The sequence below is a fragment of the Oryzias melastigma genome, linkage group LG21, assembly GCF_002922805.2.
Source record: "Oryzias melastigma strain HK-1 linkage group LG21, ASM292280v2, whole genome shotgun sequence".
Classification (NCBI taxonomy): domain Eukaryota; kingdom Metazoa; phylum Chordata; class Actinopteri; order Beloniformes; family Adrianichthyidae; genus Oryzias; species Oryzias melastigma.
The window spans coordinates 25,956,483-25,975,767 of NC_050532.1; the positions used below are offsets into that span (position 1 = coordinate 25,956,483).

The 19,285-nt window shown below is 37.6% G+C and overlaps 1 protein-coding gene across 1 annotated transcript in view; it reads left to right on the top strand.

Annotated features, from left to right (window-relative positions):
- The window catches only part of lrp1bb (low density lipoprotein receptor-related protein 1Bb), a gene marked incomplete in the record, with an annotated part of 410,583 nt that overhangs the window by 247,198 nt on the left and 144,100 nt on the right, over positions 1–19,285 (top strand). The window contains 6 exon segments of the mRNA XM_024287246.2: positions 5,959–6,123; positions 7,539–7,783; positions 12,174–12,305; positions 12,466–12,693; positions 14,154–14,328; positions 14,567–14,661. Of these exon segments, the coding sequence (XP_024143014.2) occupies positions 5,959–6,123; positions 7,539–7,783; positions 12,174–12,305; positions 12,466–12,693; positions 14,154–14,328; positions 14,567–14,661 (1,040 nt within the window).

The window sequence follows — 19,285 nt, forward strand, 5'->3', positions numbered from 1 at the left end:
ATAAAATTAGGGTAACTTTATCATCTTCATATAGTTTTGTTTTCAGAATTTTTTTTATGTTTTACATTTGGTTGAATTATTGTCGTCTGTTTTTGTAAATATTTAAAATTGTCTAAATATATGTACCATTAGATTTATTTGTCAAATTTAATGTTTTTTTTCATTGATTAGCATAAAAACGGTAAAAATCAACAAAAAATTGAGAAAAAGTTGAATGCATATTTTGTGCTGCATTAATATCTGTACACATGGATCTCTGAATACACAGATCCTACAGATCCTACGACCAACAAATAGGTCGAGCATGCTGTGATGATAATGGAGCATACAGCCAAAGAATAAATAGAACTGCAAAGAGGTGACACGGATATATTTGTGCCGGGAAATCATCCAGGCCTCTCAAAAAGCTCTAAATTATTAAAAACCTGCTCTTCAGGAAAAAAAGAAACCTTTGTTCTTTACAGAAAAGATTTCTATCGAAGAAACTGCTGCAGGACAATTGTTCCCGTTTGAAGGAAATCTTCAAATTATATCTTCCTACTAGTCATTTAATGGACTACAACATCCTCAGGATCCATTTTAGCAATTACAAACTTAAAAAAGTAGAATAGAATAGAGTAGAATAGAAAAGAACAGAATAGAAAAGAAAAGAAAGTGCTTTACATAAATACAACATGCTGTCAAAACCAAACACAGATAGTTAGTAACATCCAATATAAACAAGGCCTTCTAAAAGTCAAAAGAAATGTTAAAAACATAGAAAAACAAGGACTGAAATGAACTAAAATCTCTTTTGAATAGAAACGCCTTGACCTGAGATTTAAAACACTCAGTAGAGTCAATCTGACACAGTGGAGTTCCAAAGAAGAGGAGCAAAAGCCTGATAGGAGAGATCTCCTCCAGTCTTAAGGCTGATTTCCTCTGGTCTGTCTGCGGTCTGTCTCTGTTGTGTAGCATGAACACAAAAACGCTCATTAGTCAATCGTTATGCTTACATCGCCTATTTCCAATAGAGCTGGATGATCTGTGTTTCTTGTTATTCAAAGTGTCAGAGTATCTGACATCAGTGTTATCTGTGAATAATAATACTGACACTCTGGTAATAGGGACTGACCATAGAGGGGTCGGCAACCTTTCACAGTAAAAGAGCCATTATCTACTGAGCAAAACCTAGTAGGAGATGCAAAATCTTAATTTACCCTTAAAGAAATTTTGTTTTGTGTTCTAAATAAGATTTTTTTTTTGCAGGAATAAAAGCAAAAATAAACTAGCATTTCTCAAAATGTGATTTTTATTTTTTTATTTTTTTACAAAAGCTCAAACTTTTTTTTCCAAATTAAAACAGGATCATCTCAATTCAGCTCTGGACAGCTATCAATCATTGTTGCCCATCATAAAATACTATGTCCTTTAAACTCTTAAAACATTGTAATTTTTCACCAAAGTTATGCTTAGTATTTAAAATCTGTGCATTCTGGAGGTAGCATTGAGCAAACAAGGTCTCTTCAGGTCAACAGGGATAAAAAGGCTAAATAAATTAAATGTCAATTAAGTAACTCTCACTTAAACTTAATAAAATATGATTATTTTATTTTTCTTCAGCTAGACAGTCTATATGGAGCAATAAAAGAGCCGTATGTGGCTCTGGAGTCACAGGTTGTAGACTTCTGCCATAGACGTATACACACTAGATGGGTAACTTGACATCACCCAGAGGATCCTGAGCAACCAAAGGATGGAATGGGATGAGAACATTGACTGGAACCTCTTCACAGATGTCATGAAAAGACAAAGTTTTAAACATCTAACTGTTTTTGATAACATACAATACGTCTGTCTTCAGACTGTTAAAGACTAGAGTCGGTTAGAAAATGCTTCCTTGGTCCACCACTGCCCAGTGGTCTTTTGAGGAATTTCAACAAACATTACTTCAGTGTTTGCTTTAAATCCAGGAACAGAAAGTTTGGAGATTATGCCAACAATAAAAGAACTTTGCTTATCAAATTAAAGGTTGGTACAAGTGTCATCAAACCCTGCAACCGAACAGATTTTCTCTCTGACCGTGTCAGAGGAAATGTGCCATTTTAGACACTGGTGGTTAAAAAAAAGTCTGTTCAAATACCTAAAGATAAACAAACACAATGGATTTGAGAATTCTTCCCAAAGGGACAGAATCAAACTCAAACAAGCCGCTAAACTGAGATGTGATTCAAAGACGGTGGTGATGGATGAGGAATGGCATTCCAAAGGAGCAAGAGCAAACAAAGGATGGAGGAACAGATCTGCTGCATTGAATGTTTCCTTTTCTAGACTACAGATCAAAGCTCTGGTAATAATATATTATGTAATTGTTCCCTCAAGGGATTCTAACACAATACTCCTGTACTTAAAGAAAGATAAAGTTGATGCGTGAGTGCAGACGTAGTTTGACTAATTTTTTTGATGATTGCCAAAAATAAAAGTAAAGGTTACACATCCAGTCAAATGCTGAACTTAGCTAAATCATCAGCCCCCTTTAGCCCTCAAATATGTTCCTGTTTGTGATTTATCAACTATTTTTTATTTTTTAAAACTGAAAAAAAGTCTTAATTTGAGGGATTTATTTACCTGACTGCATCCCCTTTCACTAAGAGACATCTTTATTTCTAGTTAGTGAGGCGAAAAGGGTTCATGCAAAATATGCAAACCTTGATTACACTAATAGCCTTAAGATTATAAATGAATCTCATTGATAAATGAATGATAAAGTGTCATAATTTATTTAAAGGACTTCTCTTAATCTGATGATTTCCATATTTCTAGTTAACAGCAAAGCCAGCTCTTATATTTCATTAGGCCTGATCTTCTTGCCTGATATATTTTGGGAGATGCAGAGGTGGAGTAGTCCATCTTTGATTGGAGGATCGCAGGCTGCCGCCTTGCCCCCCCATGTGTCGAAGTTGATCGAGACACTGAATTCCACCTTTATGGAGCTAAACTGGGGCCAATATTATTTTAAACCCAAATAAAACAAATTGACAAAAATATTAGTGTTTGGCCAAAAAAAAAAAGTAAAACGTCCAAAAATTTTTGCTATTCTAAAATAAACTTATTATTATTATAACTAATTATTTTCAGTTTTAAATGTTCAAGTTTTTAGGTTTCAAAACTCAAAATTTCCATTCCAAAACTTTTTTTTTCATTTTCAAATCTGAAAATTTCAGTTTCAAAACTTCTGGCCCACTGTGGCGCATTGGGGCGGGGCTAACACGAAGGACCAATCAAAATCCATGAGGGTGGTCACTTCAGTCCCAGTGCATTCACTGACTCTGTCTTTCCTGTACTATCATAGTCTGAAGTTTTTATAAGGCTGTTTTATGAAAGCATAAGGACATTTTAATGCCTGTATCCAACACAATAGGATGGTGCTTTGAACGGACTAGAACGGCGTTTGGACGCGTGGTTTGTGCGCGATAAAACTCGGCTTTTTACGCCGTCTTATGAAAACGTCACACTATGATAGTACAGACAATACAGCCTTTTTCTGACTGTAATTATCCAAGTTCTTAGAGTCGGTGAATGTACGGGGACTGAAGTTACCACCCTTATCGATTTTGATTGGTCCTTTGTTTTGGCCCCGCCCCAATGCGCCACAACAAGGCCAAAAGTTTTGAAATAGAAATGTTCAGATTCGAAAATGAAAAAAAAAAAGAAAGAGTTGAAAGTAAAAAAAAACTGAAACTGAAAAAAAAATGTTTTGAAATGGAAATTTTGAGTTTTAAAACCTAAAAAATTGAACATTTGAAGCTTAAAAATAATGAAGTTTCAAAATTTCAATTTCAAGACATTTTGTTTCATTTTCAGTTTTTTTTTCACTTTGAACTTTTTTTTTTTTTTTTGGAGGTTTTACATTTTTTTGGGGCCAAACACCAACATTTTTTGAATTTGTTTTATTTTGGTTTCTGATAATATTGGCTCCAATTGAGCTCCATACACGTTTGCTCCTGGTGGTTGAGGTTGGTGTTCGCGTACGACAGTGGAGCCATCACATTTATGGGTGAATGGGACTGTGACCGTAAAACGCTGAGGACCTTAAAGCACATTGGAAAACCTCTATAGAAGTGTTACTCTTTACCATCATATCTGTGCTGAAATTGAGCAACTTTGTCACAATAGCACCATTCTTCTTGGATTTCTGATTCATCTGGCTCAGATTTTTATTTTCCTAGAGTGTTTACGCTCAACAAAAGCACACTTTTGGACATGTTTTGTAGATTGTGTTTGAGTGGCAAATTATTTCGCAAAAACATGTTTGTTTTCTTTTGTTTTTTTGTGGTTAATTTCCTCGTGTAGCCAGCTAGAGTTAGCCAAACCTAACCACTTATCTAGTATTTTCGTTGAAATAATCAACCAAAAGCACTTCTCACCAACTATCATAAAGCTTACGTTTGGAAGGTTTTCTGTTTTATTCACACAGCATTATAAAGCCTAATATAGCTCTAGAAATCTCTGTTCTCTTTTTTATAGTTATCTACATTTTTGACATGTAGCCAAGGGTTGCATACCTCAGACTTTCTAAAAATCAATTCAACACTTAAGAAATGAGTAATCTGTTCTTGCACTTTCCCTACGCTCCTCTTTCACATTTGTGAGGATGACTACAGTACATTGCGTAGTTGTACAGAGTAGGATTAATGGGAGCTCTTGGTGCCTAAAGGCGCATTTCCATTACAGGGCAATAATTCTAATCTAATTACTTGAATCCACTTAAAGGAGTGGGTCATTGATCAGGGAGGCCTTATCAAGTGAATAAGGCTATTTATCCAGACAGGGATATTTTTCCCTAACATGGCTTTGTTGTCATTATGATATGTGATTTCAACATAAGCAGCTATTTATTTAAACAAAATCATCAAAATCCAAAAATGTAAAAATAATGTGGTTAATGTTCATACACTTTTTTAGATTTGGTCTTAGGGATGACTTATCCCAGGTCAAGTGGTAAGCTACCTTTCGGTGGATTTGTTGAAGGACAATGTGTCAGATCATTTGCTCAAACAGTTTGTTTGGTTTAGCTCATCTAAACTTAAAACCAGGAGAACTTTGAGGTTCCTGTTTCCTTACAAGTGACCTCTGGTGTGGAACACCACAGTGTGATTGGAGAAATCCCAACTTGATCAAACATTGGAAATAGAATGGATACGTGGTCGGGAAAGTTTTATAGATTCTGACTTCTACCTTAAAAAAAAAAAAATAATAATAAATGTAAGGAGTCAGGGCTCTGTCTCCCCCTCTGGTGGGAGTACGATATTTCAATGAGTGTGTGTTATTTGCTGTCTCTTTTGTATGAAATTTAAGCAACGTCAATGGTAACATCGTCCTGTAAATGTTCACCAAGGACGACTATAGCATCTTGGTTAGAAGGAAAAAAGAAAAAATCTAATAATGGGGATTAGCCCTAGCAGCAAATCAGTGGTTTAAAAGTTCACCTTTCTGTGTAATCATTTACAAAAACACAATTGGTTATTTATTACCTTTAAATGGATAAATACACTTTTTTGTAAATAAGATATGTAGGAAAAAGACCACTGTGCCCCTCCCCCCTTTTAGTTGAATAATGGCCATATATTTACTGAATTTGCTCCATCGCACAGGCGCCTTTTGTTGATGGCTACACCAATGACAATGTTCATTTTCAGGCATCAGTGAGCTGTGAAAAGTCATCATAAAGCAGATGTTCGGCGGCTGAGTTTGGGTGGAGGGTTGGTGCTGTTCTTGGACAGTTCTGGGTGTGAACCGTTTGTGTCCACACAGATGCAACAGCATCATCAGCATAATTACTATGTTTTCCAGTGATCTACATTTGGCAAACACCATGCACATGAGGTCCAGATGCTCTGCAGAGTGACGGGCAGCAGCAAATTCAATCAGAGAAAAAATCATCTGTGCTAATCCTCGTCTGTGCGTTTCTGTTTGGAGGATCCTCTTCTGGACAGACTGGGACGCCACGTTCCCGAGAATTGAGGCGGCATCGATGTGTGGAGGTGACAGACATGTGGTGTTTAAAAACATGGAGATTGGAGCCTGGCCCAATGGACTCACGCTGGATCATCTGGAGAAGAGGATTGTTTGGACAGATGCACGGTGAGAAGTCTTTGAAAGATCTTTGTCTCCGTTTGTTTGTCTTTGTTTTTCTTGTTGGTATTGACTTATAGACCCTGCAGATATCCAATAAAGTACACAAAATAAGCTAGCATGTTGCAAAAATATTAGCTTAACTATAAATTAGCATATAAACCTCAGTAGATACTAAATTATCCAAACAAATTTAGCACATTGATAAAATATTAGCTTGATTCCAAATTATCCCAAAAAACCTAAGTACACACCAAATTAGCCATAATAGGCTAGCATGTTGCTAAAATATTAACTAAACTATAAATTTGCCTAAAACCTCAGTAGACATTAAATTATCCAAAAAAAGCTAGCGCATTGCTAACATATTAACTTAACTCGAAATTAGCCTAGAAACCCCAGTAAATACAAAATTATCCAAAAAAGCTAGCACAATGCTAAAATATTAGCTAAACCCCAAATAGGCCCAAAAAAACTTAGCAAATGCCAAATTAGCCAAAATGAGGTAGCACTTGCTAAAATATTAGCTAAACTATAAAGATGGATAGATAGATAGATAGATAGATAGATAGATAGATAGATAGATAGATAGATAGATAGATAGATAGATAGATAGATAGATAGATACTTTATTAATCCTTATAGAAATTATGTCATTGTCCTTGCTTCATACATCTCACCACACAGTTAAATTAAAAACAAAACCCATAATGGAATAAAATAGATAGAAATTGATAAAACAGTTAAAATGTAACTTTAAAAGTTCATAATAAAAAAGTGAAATACATAAAAGCTAAAGTAAAAAACATCATAAAAACATTGATCAGATAAATTAGCCTAGAAAACTTCAGTAGTTAATAATTATCAAAAAAAAAAGCTTGTACATTGCTACACTATTAGCTTAACTCAAAATTAGCTCCCAAAACTCAGTCGACACTAAACTAGCCAAAAAAGCTAGTACATTACTAAAATATTAGCTTAACTCGGCCTGCGATAGACGGGCGGCCTGTCCGGGGTGAACCCTGCCTTCATCCATCAGTGGGTTAGGCTCCGCAGACCTGTGAACCCAAAAGGGACAAAGCGGCTTAGAAGATGAATAAATTGAATGGTTTAGCTTAACTTCAAATTAACTCAAAATACCTCAGTCGACACCAAGCTAGCCAAAAAAGCTAGCATGTTGCTAAAATATTAGCTTAACTCAAAATAAGCACTAATCCCTCAGTAGATACTAAATTATCCAAAAAATGAAATTAAGCACATTGCTAAAATTTTCTCTTGACTTCAAATTGGCCCAAAAAAACCTTAGCAGATGCCAAATTAGCTAAAATACACATTTTATTTTATTTTGATGTAAAGTTGAGTTTCAGTATGATCACAGTCTGTTGGTACACTAAGGAAGTGCTATAATTTCTTCTCCTGTACAGCTCCGACGCCATTTTCTCTGCCCTCTATGATGGTAGCGGGGTCATTGAGATCCTCCGGGGTCACGAATACTTGTCCCACCCCTTTGCCGTATCCCTCTTTGGAGGCTACGTCTTCTGGACGGACTGGAGGACAAACACTTTGGCGAGAGCCAACAAATGGACGGGGCAAAATGTCACAGTCATTCAGAAGACAAGTGCTCAGCCGTTTGACTTGCAGATCTTCCATCCCAGCAGACAGCCTCAAGGTGAGAAGTCCTGCAACTGCTTTTCATTTAGAGCTTTAACGCTGCAAAAGTAAAATCACAAAATGAAGCCGAGCATAATTCAGCTCAGCCTCTGTGTCTTCCTTCATTTGGGTTGTCTGTCAGTCAACCAGCATGGACCTGAATAGAAATAGTGCTCATGCAGAGCTTTAGGCAAGTTAAGTTAATGCCTACCTTTCAGTGTTTTTCTGAACATCCACGTAATTGTAATTGGCTCGTGCCTCAGGATTAAACCTTTTCAGTCTTCTTTGTATTTACTGTGAAATGAGGTGAGCTGCAGAATGAGAAAAAACATAAAGTGTCAGTAATAATTGTGCTCTATTATAGTCAATTTTCAAAAACTTGAAGAGTTCTCAACTAGAAAAGTTGCATTACCTGTAATAATGCTAGTGTGAATGCTTTTTGCTGAATGTTTTCGCTGAAGATGCTGAAGAAATGTACTGTAATTGCTGAAGACATTAGCTTAAAATGCTAAAGCTATAAAGCTAACGTTTTTGCATATTTCTGAAGTGGCTAATTGACTTAAATTTGCAGAAATTGCAGAATTGCAGAAGGAATTTGAAAAAGCTCTTGGAAAAACGTAAAAATCTTTGAAAGATCTTTGTATTTGTTTGTTTTTCTTTGTTTTTCCTGTTGGTATTAAGTTATAGATCCTGCAAATAATAAAGTACACAAAAAAGCTAGCATGTTGCAAAAATATTAGCTAAAATATAAATTAGCCTAAAACCCTCAGTAGATACTAAAATATCCAAAATAAAGCTAGCACATTGCTAAAATATTAGCCTAACTTAAAGTTAGCCCAGAAAATCTCAGTAGACACCAAATTAACCAAAATAAGCTAGTATGTTGCTAAAATATTAGCTAAACTCAAAATTAGCCTAAAAACCTTAGTAGACACTAAATTATGCACAAAAACTAGCACATTGCTAAAATGTTAGCTTAGCTCCAAATTAGCCCAAAAAATAAGTAGAGAGCAAGTTAGCCAAAAAAAGCTAGTATGTTTCTAAAATATACTATAAATTAGCCTTAAAAGCCTTAGTAGATACTAAAATTTTCAAAACAAAAGCCAGCACATTGCTAAAATTTTAGCCAAATTCCAAAATAGCCCGAAAAAATCTCAGTTCACACCAAACTAGTCAAAACAGCTGCTAAAATATTAGCTAAACTCCAAATTGCCCCAAAAAGTCTCAGTAGACACTAGCCACAGAAAAGGTAGAATGTTGTTTAAATATTAGCTAAACTATAAATTAGCATAAAAAAACCTCAATAAATACTGAATTATCAAAAAAAGCTAGTACATTGCTCTATTAGCTAAGGTATAAGTTAGCCTAAAAAGCCTCAGTTAATAAATTATCAAAAAAAGCCTAGCACTTTGCAAAAATATTAGCTTAGCTCCAAATTAGACCCAAAAAATCTCAGTAGACGCCAAATTAGACCCAAAAAAAGGATGCTGCATGTTGCTTAAATAATAGTTAACTTATACATGGCCTAAAAACCTCAGTAGAAAGAGACAGCAGCCTGGATATGTACCGAGTGCAGCTTGTAACTGATTATGTGATGCACTAAGACCAGGATCATAAAAATGCTGTGCTGGTGTGTTATCTGACAGGAGGTCTATTTGTGTGAGCCCACTCTGATTCAATGTGCAGATCAGCTGGGATGAATCGCATACTAATTTGGTTTCAGTTGCACTTTAATATTTGTTTTTATTAGTCTCAGTTTGATGGGTTGGAGTACCTTTACGGTGAGGGCCAAATCCATCTGACTGATGTGTTGTTACTCTGCTGCCAAATGTCTGCATTACTCTTTCTCAGCCTTCGTCCTATACGTGCCGCTCTTTATGAGTGAATATTAGCGCTAATCAGGTTTACATCTGTTTTGTGGTTCTGCTCCTTCACCGGCGTGTCACAAGCTAATTTGCTTGTTTTCCGTCTGTATCGGCTTTCCTTTGAGTGTTCAGCGAAGATAAACGTGAGGAAATGAGACTGCCTCTCCAAAAATGAGCTGGAGCCTTCAAATCAGAGCAGCTGATTATTATTTTGGCTTTGCTCCAATCATAACACCATTGTTTTATCAGATCTATTAAGGTGAAACAAAAAAGGAATAGATGCAATAAAAATACAAGATATAAAAATACCAACGGGCTTGTTCGCCTCTGGGCATAAAAGTTTGTAGTTTTAAAAGATAAGAAAATACTTTTTTTATTTTTAAGTGGTAATTTTGAAAGATCTTAAATTGGGTAGCAGATTGTCAGATTCAAGGCCAGGCGGTTCTCACAAGCAGAAGACAACTTAAAAAAATCAATGCTCCCCACACCATTATAACCAGCATCCAATAAAACTTTTCTCTCATTTTGACCAATAAAAGTTGATTCCTGGAAGGCTGCGCTAAGTTAGTCTGAGCCACAATATCTGGACGAGTCCAACTGGATTGTCCAGTCTTTGAAGAGTCCGATTCGATTGAGATTCAGTTTGGAAGATGTTCGGTGTTGTGGTTGTTTTTTTTTTTCAGTTTAATCTATTGTGAATGTACGGCATGAATCCTCCAGAGAGTTTCATGTCCAAATTGTTTTTGATGCATGAAGTTCAACTGCTGTATGGTGAGAAACAGTTGAGTATTTTTTCTGATCAGATTTACTTTGTCTTGGTATAATGGGAAATAAAAAAAAGGAATCCTGGTTCTTCTGGTGCTCTCTCTGAGATGCTGCAAGAGTAGCTAAAAAATCGAACAGATTCTCACTCTCAACGTGCCGCATATGGACATTTGGTTGAGGACCCCTCCAAATTACTCTTTGACGTTTTAGATTTCCCCAACTTATTGTTTTTGATGTGCTGGCTGTTCCCATAAATCATGTGTCCGGAATGGTCCAGTATCGGGATGTGGAGCGTACTGGTACCCTAACCCTAACCAGGTACCAGTTCGTGCCAGGTGCCAAGTCTGGTACTGGTTCATGTCCGGTAGTGTGTCTGGTACAGGATCCGAAGGATCCGTCCTTGTGAGGTACAGCATTGGGTACTGCGTCTGGTACCGTTTCGGGTCTTGTATTGAGTCGGGTGCCAGGTCACCGTACCACTACCAGGCTAGGATACCTGTACTTGCCGCGTCCCAAGGACCAGTTCTCGTGCAGTACAGCATCCTGTACCTCGTCTGGTACCGGTCAATATCCAGTACTGCATCTGGTGCAGGTACTGGGTCTGGCACAGGTTTGGATCCAGTCCCGTTTTGGGTCTGGTACAGTGTCCAGTGCAGGGTTAGTGTACCAGTACCAGGTTTGGGTACCGGGCGCATCCCAAGTACCAATTCTTGTGTGGTACAGCATTCTGTACCTCGTCTGGTACCGGTTGATATCCAGTACTGCATCTGGTACCGATCCATGTCTGGTACTGGGTCTGGTACAGGTTCGGGTCCAGTACTGGTTCAGTTCTGGTACAGTGTTCAGTGCCGGGCGCGTCCCAAGGACCAGTCCTCGTGCGGTACAGCGTCTGGTACCAGTTCATGCCCAGTACTCCGTCTGGTAAAGGGTTCATGTCTGGTACCACGTCTGATTCTGGTTCATGTCCTCTATCTTATCCAGCGCTGGGTTAGTGTACAGGTACGGGCCGCTTCCCAAGGACCGGTCCTTGTGCGGTACAGCATCCTGTACCTCGCCTGGTACCGGTTAATATCCAGTACTGCATCTGGTACAGGTACTGGGTCTGGTACAGGTTTGGATCCAGTACCGGTTCAGTTCTGATTCAGTGTCCAGTGCCGGGCCGTGTCCCAAGGACCAGTCCTTGTAAGGGTACAGCATCTGGCACCGCGTCTGGTACCGGTACTATTTTGGGTCCAGTACCTCATCTGGTACCAGGTTAGGATACCAGTAGCCTACCAGGGTAGGGTACCGGTACCGGCCGCGTCCCAAGGACCAGTTCTCGTGCAGTACTGCGTCCAGTACTGCGTACCAAGGGTTGTGGACCCTTGATTTTACGAACTGCCAGCACATCAGACAAAGAATTGGGGAAACCTAAAACATCAAAAAGTGATGCGGAGGGATCCAAACGTCAGTATGTGGCATTTTAGGAATGAGAATGTGCTGAAACAAAGGGAAACAAAATCCTAATTTGTGAATTCTACTGTATTTTTGACCAGACAATAACAAAAAAAGCAGCTAATTTAAGATTTGTTTAAAGAGCTCCCACACTGCGGCGACTCTCTGTTCCTTTGGCAGGTTTTTTAGATCTGCTCTCCTCCTTCAGTATTGAGACATTTTCTGCAGAGCATTAAACGTCATACTGCAGGGGCTTTTAGACCACTTAAAGTTATGGCGGCAGATGATGTTTTTGTTTGTTTGTATGTTGAGTGCTCTCTCTCTCTCCCTCTCTTTTCCCATCAGCCTCTAACCCATGTAAGGAGAATGATGGACGTGGTCCCTGCTCACATCTGTGTCTCATCAATTACAACCACACTGCGTCCTGCACCTGTCCACACCTCATGAAGCTTACGGCTGACAAACAGTCCTGCTCTGGTGAGCGAAAACACTTGCCTCATTCCTCATTCTATCTCCTTTTTAGAAAAAAACAGGTGCAATTCACGCCACGTGGCGGGACTGCCTTTCATGATTCACTTTACCGTCGGGATCCAAAACAAAAGATCTGCAGAATCTCAAATCGTACTTTTCTCACCAGTACTGAAGCGCTTCCTGCTGTACGTTCGGCGCTCTGAGATCCGCGGCGTGGACGTGGACAACCCCTACATGAACGTCATGACCGCGCTGACGGTGCCGGACATCGATGACGTCTCCGTGGTGGACTACGATGCTCAGGAGGAGAGGATCTACTGGGCTGACGTCAAGACTCAAACCATTAAACGGGCGTTCATCAACGGCACTCACCTGGAGACCATCATCTCCTCAGGTGGAACAATTACAGCTGCTCATTTACTTCATCTCTCCCTTTCCCAAACGCCGTTTCAGCATTAGGGTTCATTTATACTCGTTTTATATTCATGTATGAAGCACTCAAATAAAATACGTCAACAAAACATATTTCTCACGACAGAACTCAACATAAAAGCCAAAAAAGTCATTATTGTATTACATTAATTTATACTGCAAGATTCTAAGTAGCAACTCTGACCAAAAATGTACTTTTTGATTTCGTCAGCACTTCTGCTGCTTAAGTTATTGTTGCAAAATGTTGAAGAATCCATAAAATCAAGGAAAGAAGGAGCAGATGACCAATCATCTCACGGCTAAGTAGCTAATTAGCATCCATGTGGTTTGATTAGTGACGCTTCATGCTGCGTCCTGATTGGTTTGAAATGTTTTAGTCCTCATTACACACATCTGCCCTTAATACAAACATGTATACTCAAGTATACTTCTAGTTTACTGTGGTAGATACTTTTGTGGTCGATTTGCCACAAAGACGCAACAGATAAAAGACTTAAAAAATAAAATAGTTAATAAATTCCTGTTAAGTATACTTAAATTATACTTCAACTACTTGTTTACTAATAGTAGGCCGGTACCAGAAAGGTTACTTTAAGTATTCTCTTTAAAAACCAAAATTCAGTCCCAACAAGTATACATATTAGTAAACTGCCACTATACTTTGTAAATGTACTTGGAACACTTGGGGAAATACTTAAGTACTTACTTTTGGTAAGGGTGGTTTAGATCAGTAGAAGTTTATGTCTAAATTAATATTATTTCTTGTGATATTTGGACTCTTTTCCATAACTAGAGAGGGATTTTTGTGCCATTATGCTGCAAGCAAAAGTCACAGTTTTGAGGTCAAAAGACTGAAGAAAACTGAAATATTCTGGTTGAACAGAAACGATACAAAGTCCAAGTCTGCCACTTGACACTTGATTGGATAGAATCTAGACGAATCAGCAGGCTGTTTGGTGTGGCACTTTTATTACGCCAAACTTAAACTCAAAATCAAAGATAGGGAGAAAGCGAGATGAGACACATCACATCTAAATGTATTTGTGTTGCAAATAGGGTGTGTATTCGATGGACATCTCTATATAAGGTCTATGAATCGATACGTTAAGTCCAATTATTTTACCAAAAACACTAAAATCGACATTTTTTTTATTAAAACTATAAATAATAATAATTATTCTTTTTAAAAAATCACATTTTGTTTTCAATTTAGGACATTTCTATCTCTTTTGATTGCAGTATGACGGTACAAAAATCACAGAATAAAAGAAAAAAACTATAAACTTGATTTCTGATGTTCAGCTGGTCACAACATTGTAGAACAAAAAATAAGCATCATAACAACAATAAATATATACTTTTGGGGGCATTCAATCTTCCTCGCAGACATCTCTAACAGCCTTCTCCCACTCTTCCTCACAGACATCGTGAACTGCCGGGGTTTGGCTCTAGACTGGATTTCTAAGAACTTATACTGGCTCAGCTCAGAAAATGACGAGTCACAAATCAATGTGGCTCGCTTTGATGGGTCCCTGCAGACGTCCATCATCCATGGCATTGATAAGCCAAGGTGCCTTGTAGTGCACCCTGCCAAAGGGTAAGTAGATTACAGCCGTCTATGCACCAGCGAGTACACTGCCTTTTGTGTTGGAAACCGTGACCGATACAAAAGAAGGATGAAAGGCCCGCCGTAAAGGAAAAAAAGACTTTGTTCCAACTCGATTCTTACTTTAAATAACTTTGATAAAACGTTATATGAATAATAGGCTGGCTCATACACAAGACAGGCATAAGGGATGAAAAAACGAACTAAAAGATTTTTCATTTTTGTTCAGGAAAGTCTTCTGGACGGATGGCAGCACCATCAACATGGCCAACATGGATGGGAGCAACAGCAAAGTCCTTCACCAGAACCAGAAGGATCCTGTAGGTCTGTATAACTTGGATGTTGGATGCACAGATGAAACTTGGAGCTTCTTCATTGTTTTTAATATACTTTAGGCCACATTCATCCTGAGCGATGCATTTCAGACCTGCTGGCCGCGTGTGGTGCGTTCAAGAACGCGTTCTACGCAGTTTCGTGAATGGATTCTTTTTCTCCTTTTGTGTTTTTAATCAATTAAAAACAATTAACTAATTAATCGCAAACATGAAAGAAATGATTGTGATTAATCGTGATTAATATTTTTTTTAGTCACAGTATTTGCCAACCAATTATTATCAGTATTAAATTGCACGTTTAGAAGAATTATTTTTAATTTGTGCTATTAATCGATTAAAAAATAATGAGAGGAATGAAGGTTAGCCGCAGTAAGACAGAGTACATGTGTGTGAATGAGAGGAACCAGAGTGGAAGAGTGAAGTTACAGGGAGAAGAGATAAAGAAGGGGGAGGAGTTTAAGTATTTAGGGTCAACAGTACAGAGTAATGGAGAGTGTGGAAAAGAAGTGAAGAGGAGAGTGCAAGCAGGTTGGAATGGGTGGAGAAAAGTGTCAGGTGTGATGTGTGACAGAAGAGTTTCAGCACAAATGAAAGGAAAGGTCTACAAGACTGTGGTGAGACCAGCCATGTTGTTTGGACTAGAAACAGTGGGACTGAAGAAAAGACAGGAAGCAGAGCTGGAGGTAGCAGAGATGAAGATGCTGAGGTTCTCTTTGGGAGTGACCAGGATGGATAGGATCAGGAATGAATACATCAGAGGGACAGCACATGTTAGAGGTTTTGGAGATAAAGTCAGAGAGGCCAGACTGAGATGGTTTGGACATGTTCAGAGGAGAGACAGTGAATATATTGGTAGAAGGATGCTGAGTCTAGAGCTGCAGGAAAGAGGTCTAGAGGAAGACCAAAGAGGAGGTTTATAGATGCAGTGAATGAAGACATGAAAGTGGCTGGTGTTAGAGTGGAGGATGCTGAAGACAGGCTTAGATGGAGGAAACTGATTCGCTGTGGCGACCCCTGATGGGAAAAGCCGAAAGGAAAAGAAGAAGAATCGATTAAAAAATAAAAAATCTGATTAATCATGATTAATCAAAATGTTTCTGTAGGTACATTTTATGAGAGGATGTGGCTCTTGAACACGAACAGACCAGAGATTAAATCTCCTTCATTGTTATTGTCTGAAATTATTTCAATTAATCCAAGTGTTAATCCGGAAGTGTAATTGTGTGAACAAAACACATCAACAGAAAGATCAGCAGAACTATAAAGTGTTAAGTGTTTTTTATTGGTAATTCTACAGAAACACACAATTAGAATGTTGGTTTTATAGTTGTGTTTTTTCTTTTATTAAATATTTGCAGTTATAAATTAGTCATTTAAGAAGCATAGACTCTAAAAATCCAAACACTGTATTTTATGGCCTGACAGTATGTTTTGTTATTCTGTACTTTCATCGTAAACTCCATTTTCACATTTATTCCAACACATCATTGCTCAGGAATAAACATTTTTTTAATACTGTGTCGCTGTTGGGCAAAAATCCGGCTCCCCGAGTGGGATTTGTTCTTGAAGACTGTCTGGGTTTGAGATAAAAGATCAGGTAAGTGAAACTGAGAGGATCTGGGAGCAGACCTGCTGTGTCTCCACACTGAGAGCAGCCAGGTTACGTGGACTGAATTTAAACCAGGCGAACGCCCTGTTTCCCTCTGCTAGAGGTTCACCCCCTAAACGAGTTAACAACATGCATTCTTGTTTGGGTTAAAAACAGCTTTCTTTTCTTAAAAAATATTTTGATCAATTCGGGTATTTATTTCCTGCCAAGTGTAGCTGAAAAGTTGAATCAAGTTATTGGAAGACGTTTCCCATCCGTCACAGGAACACAGACTGAGATCCACAGACGCTCGTGTTCGATCCAACAGCCAATTTAAAGTTCCTTTGAACCAGGAAGCGTCACACTGAGAGGCTCACGCTAGACCTCTGGACAACATGTCATCCGCTGGACATCAAAGCTCAGCAGCACGATGTGTTTTCACAACTAAAGAAAAGAAATGTATCATTTTCAAAGTAGACATCTTGGTTACTTAATTTAGGGATGAATCTTCTGGACTGACGTGTTTAGATGAGCATTTAAATCAGGGGTGTCAAACTCGATCATAAAAGGGGCCAAGATCCAAAACACACCTTAGATTAAACAGGATAAACATTTATTGAACTCTAAAACAATATGTTTTAAACTTTAAAACCGTAACTTTTTAACATAATTATGAACCAGATATATAGCATTACCTGTGATAAAGCTAGTGTGAATGCTGGAAGCTGAATTTGGCTGCTAAAGATGCTGACATTGATAACTAAAAACAAAGAACATGACAGCTGAAAACGCTGAAGTCAGTGGCTGAAATCACTGAAACTAACGGCTGAAAACGCTGAAGTCAGTGGCTGAAATCACCGAAACTAACGGCTGAAAACGCTGAAGTCAGTAGCTAAAAATCACTGAAACTAACGGCTGAAAACGCTGAAGCTTAAAAAAAAGAAAAACCCTGTAAAAATATTAGCTAAATTCCAAAACAGCCTAAAAAAAGAAAACTTAGGTTAGCCAAAACAGCTAGCATGTAGCTGAAACACTAGCTAAACCCCAAACCAGCCTGAAAAACAAAGGAAAAAAATGCCTAAATTAGCAAAAACAGCTAGTATGTAGCTGAAATATTAGCTAAAGTCCAAAACGGCCTAAAAAAAAAAAGTTACGTTAGCCGAGACAACTAAAATGTATCTGAGAAAGTGATTAATCTTCAAAATAGTCAAAAGAAATGAAAAAAGCCTAAATTAGCCAAAACAGTTAGCATGTAACAGGATTATTAAACTTCAAAGCAGCCTAAAAAATTTTTGTAAATACCAAAATAGTCCAAAAAGCTAGCAGAATGACAATTCTTTAACAGAATTATGAATAGTAAAAAGTCAGGAATATTATTCCAGAATAAGTCAACTTCAACCTTAAATAACTTTCAAATTTTTACTCTGTAAAAATATATTTTGCCAAAATTATGCAAGTTAGAAATAAGCGCAAAATAACATCAGGTCATGAAAACAAAATGATCTGGAGGGCCGGACAGAATTACCCGGAGGGCCGGATCCGGCCCCCGGGCCTTGACTTTGACACGTGATTTAAACAAACGGCTCATATTTTATCTGGGAATCATTGACCGCATCCTCCTTTTAATAGTTTTAAATGTATGTTCAAAGCTCTTATTTTCTTGTGTACTGTCCAGTTCCATCTCGATTCAGTAACAACATAAACTAGGAAGCGATCATCTGGTTATCTCCTGTGGTTGTTGTAACCTTGCTGAAGGTCAAACATTCGTCAGATGGAGCCGCCGTGTTTTCTTGGGTCCCGCAGGCCCGTCAACAGCACAGATAGCAGGGTGCGCCGTATTTCACCGGTTTCATTTATGATTATGCGGCAGACCTGGGGACACGAGTAAATTAATGATGCATTGTGACTGTGAATCTGCCAGACATGAAACCGACCCGTGGTGGGAGACTGCGAGACGTCCAGAGGCACGCCAGTGAAATAGCTTTTAGTTCCATCCATTAACAGGGATATTCTTTTTTTAAAAAAATGAGCACGCCGGCCAGAAAATGGATTCAGAGGCAGCCGCTTGGTATTCTTGATCATTTTTCATGCCAGCTGGAGCGCTTGTAAACAGATCCCCCACCAAGATGGACGAGCAAACACATGAACGTTTTTATTAGAGCTCATTCAGCTCAAAGACTGAATACAGACGCACAGTCACGACCATAAACTATTTGAAGAAAGCAGTCATGAGGAAAAGTATTTCCTGAAAACACTCATATAGTTATAGACCTTTAAAATGGGGGGTGGGGGGGTTAGCGATTGGAATGTGTCAAAAAGTATTTCTTATATAGTTTAGCATATTTTTAATTTAAATTATATTTGTTTCAGTTAATAGTAAGAAAATTTGTGTCCAAGAAACAACAACAAAGTTAATCCCTTAAGGTATGATGTAAGGAAAACAATGTAAACATTTTATTCTTAAAGATTATTTTTTTATTTTGTCATAGTAGGAGCTCTTCTTTGCTTCATTTATTGGTTAGGTTGTTATTGTAATGAATTAATAATAGAAACAAAGTTAGTTTTTTAAAGTTCCTTTAATTGTCTTTACTAAACATTTATTTATTTTGAATTACCATTAGAAACTTTTTTCTTTCCGGTTTCTTGTAATTTTTTTGAATAGTATTTGGGAATACTAATAGAAACCAAGTTTGTTTCTTAAGATTCAATATGATTGGTTAAATATATATTTATCTAATAGAAAATACAATTAGAAACAATTTTTCAGGATTCTTATTATTGGTTTTAAATAATGTTTATTTTTAAATGAGGAAATATCATTTGAAAAACTTTATTTTTTTAATATTTATTGTAATTGTTATTAATATATGTTTTAATTGTGAGGAAATACCTTCACAAAACAAGTTTTTCCCATTTTTTATTATTTTTATCATTTATGTTCATGCATGGAAGTCGCTACAGAGTACGGAACTCTTCAATAGCAAATATACTCAGTTCAGAAATAACAGTTCATGGATTTGATAGG